Source organism: Dipodomys spectabilis, unplaced genomic scaffold (assembly GCF_019054845.1).
Source record: "Dipodomys spectabilis isolate Male_0828 unplaced genomic scaffold, ASM1905484v1 ptg000234l, whole genome shotgun sequence".
NCBI classification, from domain to species: Eukaryota; Metazoa; Chordata; class Mammalia; order Rodentia; family Heteromyidae; genus Dipodomys; species Dipodomys spectabilis.
The window spans coordinates 18,853,868-18,857,555 of NW_024870911.1; the positions used below are offsets into that span (position 1 = coordinate 18,853,868).

Below are 3,688 nucleotides of genomic sequence, written 5' to 3' on the forward strand. Positions count from 1 at the left end.
TTTTCCACATAAGGACTGTACATCTCATTGTTGCAATGGATCCACCTGTATCCCTATTCAAACGATTTGTTTTTTCCCTTCCCCTCCACAAATTATACCAACCTCAAATACAGTAAAAGCAGGGGTTATACCATGGGAGAGGGACATACAAAGCAACAAAGAAATCATCTTATAAATGTGTTAGAAACAATCACCTGAAAGAAAAAAAACATTTGAATACATATCTTAGGGTTCATTTCCCTAACACCAAATTATCTGACCTTTTCTGCTTGACTCAGACATATACTAGTTGCTGCAAATAAGGGAAACCATGGGACCTATGTTTCTTTGGGCCTGGCTTACTTCACTTAATATAATTTTTTCCAAGTCTTTCCATTTCCTAACAAATGGGGCAATGTCATTCTTTCTGATGGAGGCATAGAATTCCATTGTAAACTTTTTGTATAGACATTTTGTCTATATTTTTTATAAAGACAGTATTCTGCATTCGATGAAATTATAAACATATTTCCAAATGCCATGTGTTACGCCAATGTCTATAAACATTACAATTTCTTAGATCAAAATGTATTTCCTATGTTGTTCTTTATTCTACTTCTTTTCTCCACCAGACTATCCACCTTGCCTTGTGAAACCATGCTTTCTCACAGGGTAACACAGGGGTCTGAGGGAACATGCATGGGTTTCTTGGAGTTAAGCCTTCATACTGGCCAAGGATTTCAAGTAGTCCTATGCAGTGGATGTCACCTGAACAAGATTATATATAAGGGAAACAACAGATAGTAAACTTCCTCACACCCCAGGTATCCTTCTTTTCAGAAGGGATAATTCCTTAAGCCAATCTGACTGGAGAATGGCACAGTTTTGTTTGGCGCCATTTACAGAAATTGGCATTTCAAAGTACTCACTTTCACAGTGATCAAAACTGATGGAAAAAAAAAAAACATTCAGTCTATTGGGGAGATCATTTGCAGGATGAAAATAACCAAAGAGTTTGAATAATCTGAAACACGGTTCTGACAAAGCCATAGCTGCTATACTAGTAAATAAAGTAGCACAAGAAACCAACCAGAAATGTAAGCAATAGCATGGGGGAACTCACATTGTTATGCTGAGGAAATCAGCCACACAAAGTTCATACAAAGTGCAGAAAAGTTCACACAAAATTTCTAATGAGATTCCAGGTAATTCAAGATTAATCTAGAGTGATGAAAATCGCAGATGGATATTGTGATTATGGACAGAAGGAGATAGTAGTGGTTTCAGGGAAATGACTAGAAAACGACAATGGGAACTGTTCACTATGATATTCTCTACACATTTTTTAATGCATTCATTTCAAATGCTTTTGTATGTAAAATATGCCTAATTGGGCAAAAATGGAAACAAGTAGAATTGATCATAATTTTAAAAAATAATATTAGCTAGTTAAAATTTTCCTCAAACCAAGGTATCAATGATTTTGGAGTACCAATTCCAGGATTCCAAGTTTTCAAAGGAATCTAAGTTATTAGAATAAAGTCTGCAGCCCAATTATTTGACCCAAACAAGTAATTAGCTTTAAAAATAACTTATAGGCAATTATTATAGCCCTACCGGAGAAACTTTTCAAATTGAATCTCTGTTCTCTATGCAACCATACCTGTCATCATAAATACTAGAATCTTTATTTTCCTCAGGGAGATTTCAAGGTTCATCATAAGTGATGCTTCTTCCTGAAAGACTACTTTGATCTTTGAAAGTTCTCAGATTTTTGCTTCTTTTCTATCACAACATCAATTATATAGTATAAAACATGTCATCCAATTTTGTATTGGTGACACTTCAAGCAATGCAGAAGAAATTGCATAGAAATAAACATATCAAATTGGTCAGATAAATATGTCTACCAAAGTTAACTTGCATAATGCATTCTCTACAAGTGTCTATCACATTTGGACAAGAGATTTTTAGGTAAAGATAGACTTTAATATTCTTTTTCACAGGAAATTATTTGCTCCTGTAGGTTAGGAGCAAAAGAAAGAGGAAAAACATGCCATTAAAACGAATATGAATATGGAGTCTGGAGGGGATGGCAAAAATAAATAGATTTGAATTAAGATAATGGAACTCCTGTTGCAAGAGCTTATTATTGATATCTACAATCTAGCTCATTATTTTGAGAAAACCAAGGCAAATCTTTGAAGAAAATGCTTGAAAGCTTCTTTTACTTGCTGGTTCCTTAGGCTGTAGATAAAAGGATTTAGTAAAGGGGCCACAGAGGTATAGAGGAGAGCTACACCTTTATTAAAGGTAACCATATCCTTTTCTGGTTGTGTATACATAAAGAAACAACTTCCATAAGTAATAGAGACAACAATCATATGTGAGAAACAAGTTGAAAAAGCTTTGAGTCTTTGATGAACTGAAGGAAATTTTAGGACTGTTTTGATGATGAAGGTGTAGGAAAGGACCACTAAAAACAGTGTGATGGCAAGTGTCATCACAGATAAGACAAAAGCCAACATTTCTATGAAATGTGTATCTGTGCAAGAGATCTGCAGGACAGGGGAAGTGTCACAGAGGAAGTGGTCAATCTTTCTGTTTGCACAGAAATCCAGCTGGAGTCCTAAGAGCAACGGGGGAAAGATGGTTAAGAATCCAATCACCCAGGAGCTGAGCACCAGCTGGTGGCACACCTTGCTGTTCATGATGACCGGGTAATGCAGGGGTTTGCAGATGGCCACGTAGCGGTCATAGGACATAACTGCCAGGAGGTAAAACTCTGTAACTCCTAGTAGAAAAAAGAAGAATAACTGAGAAACGCAACCATTATAGGGAATTGTTTTGTCTCCTGTGAGAATGCTGGTCAAAAAGCGGGGGATGCCGACGGTGGTGAATGAAATTTCTAAGAAGGAGAAATTTCGAAGGAAGAAGTACATGGGAGTCTTGAGGCGGGGGTCCAGCAGTGTGAGCAGGATGATGACAAAGTTCCCCATCAGGCTCAGGATGTAGTTGACAAAGAGAAACAGGAAAACCACGATTTGTAGCTGAGGGTCATCTGTCAGTCCCAGCAAGATGAACACGATCTCCTCTGATTTGTTCTTCATTTCTCTTTTGGACAAAAGAGAAATCTTATCAAATCTACAGAAAATAAAATTTGTTATAACATGTAAGGAAAGACATTTCTTCTCTTAATATATATATATATGTATATATATATATATAGTGTATCAGATTCTGAAATTCACCAGTGCAAGAGTATTTTTGCAAATCACCTTAGAGTTCTGGGTGAGGAACCTATTTTCTGTTTCATCAATGTTTATAAGAATGTAGAGCTTCTTGTTCACAATTGCACAGTTCTTATCATTTTTCAGTAAGCATAGTAGTCATTTGAAATTGAGATGCTTCATTTGATAAGTGTTAATGTATGACTCATTTTTTCTACTACCTTATCCTGACAGGTTGTTAGAATAGTAGATATTTTGAATTTTTGATAGATTATATTTTATGAGGGTTGACTTCTGAGTTAATGGTAGTAGTATGTAGATTTATTCCTGGCAACCTATACTATAAATTTAGCAGTGCATAATGTATTATAGGAAATTTGTAGGAGGGAAAAATCTCCAAAAGAAATAGTACATGAGCATTTAATGTGAGTATCTGCCAGGGTGAGTACAGGATAGCACACAGACTGAATGGATACTTA

General features: G+C 35.8%; 1 protein-coding gene across 1 annotated transcript; it reads right to left on the bottom strand.

The window, feature by feature from the left end:
• Positions 1–2,153: 2,153 nt before the first annotated feature.
• Positions 2,154–3,101, bottom strand: LOC122124224 (olfactory receptor 6C6-like). The gene has a single exon (XM_042698946.1). The coding sequence runs from the start codon at positions 3,087–3,089 to the stop codon at positions 2,154–2,156; it is 936 nt and encodes a 311-aa protein (XP_042554880.1). The 5' UTR covers positions 3,090–3,101.
• Positions 3,102–3,688: the final 587 nt, after the last annotated feature.

Excerpts from the sequence above, each read along its gene's own strand:
- LOC122124224 (XM_042698946.1), bottom strand. The coding sequence starts at position 3,089 with ATGAAGAACAAATCAGAGGAGATCGTGTTCATCTTGCTGGGACTGACA.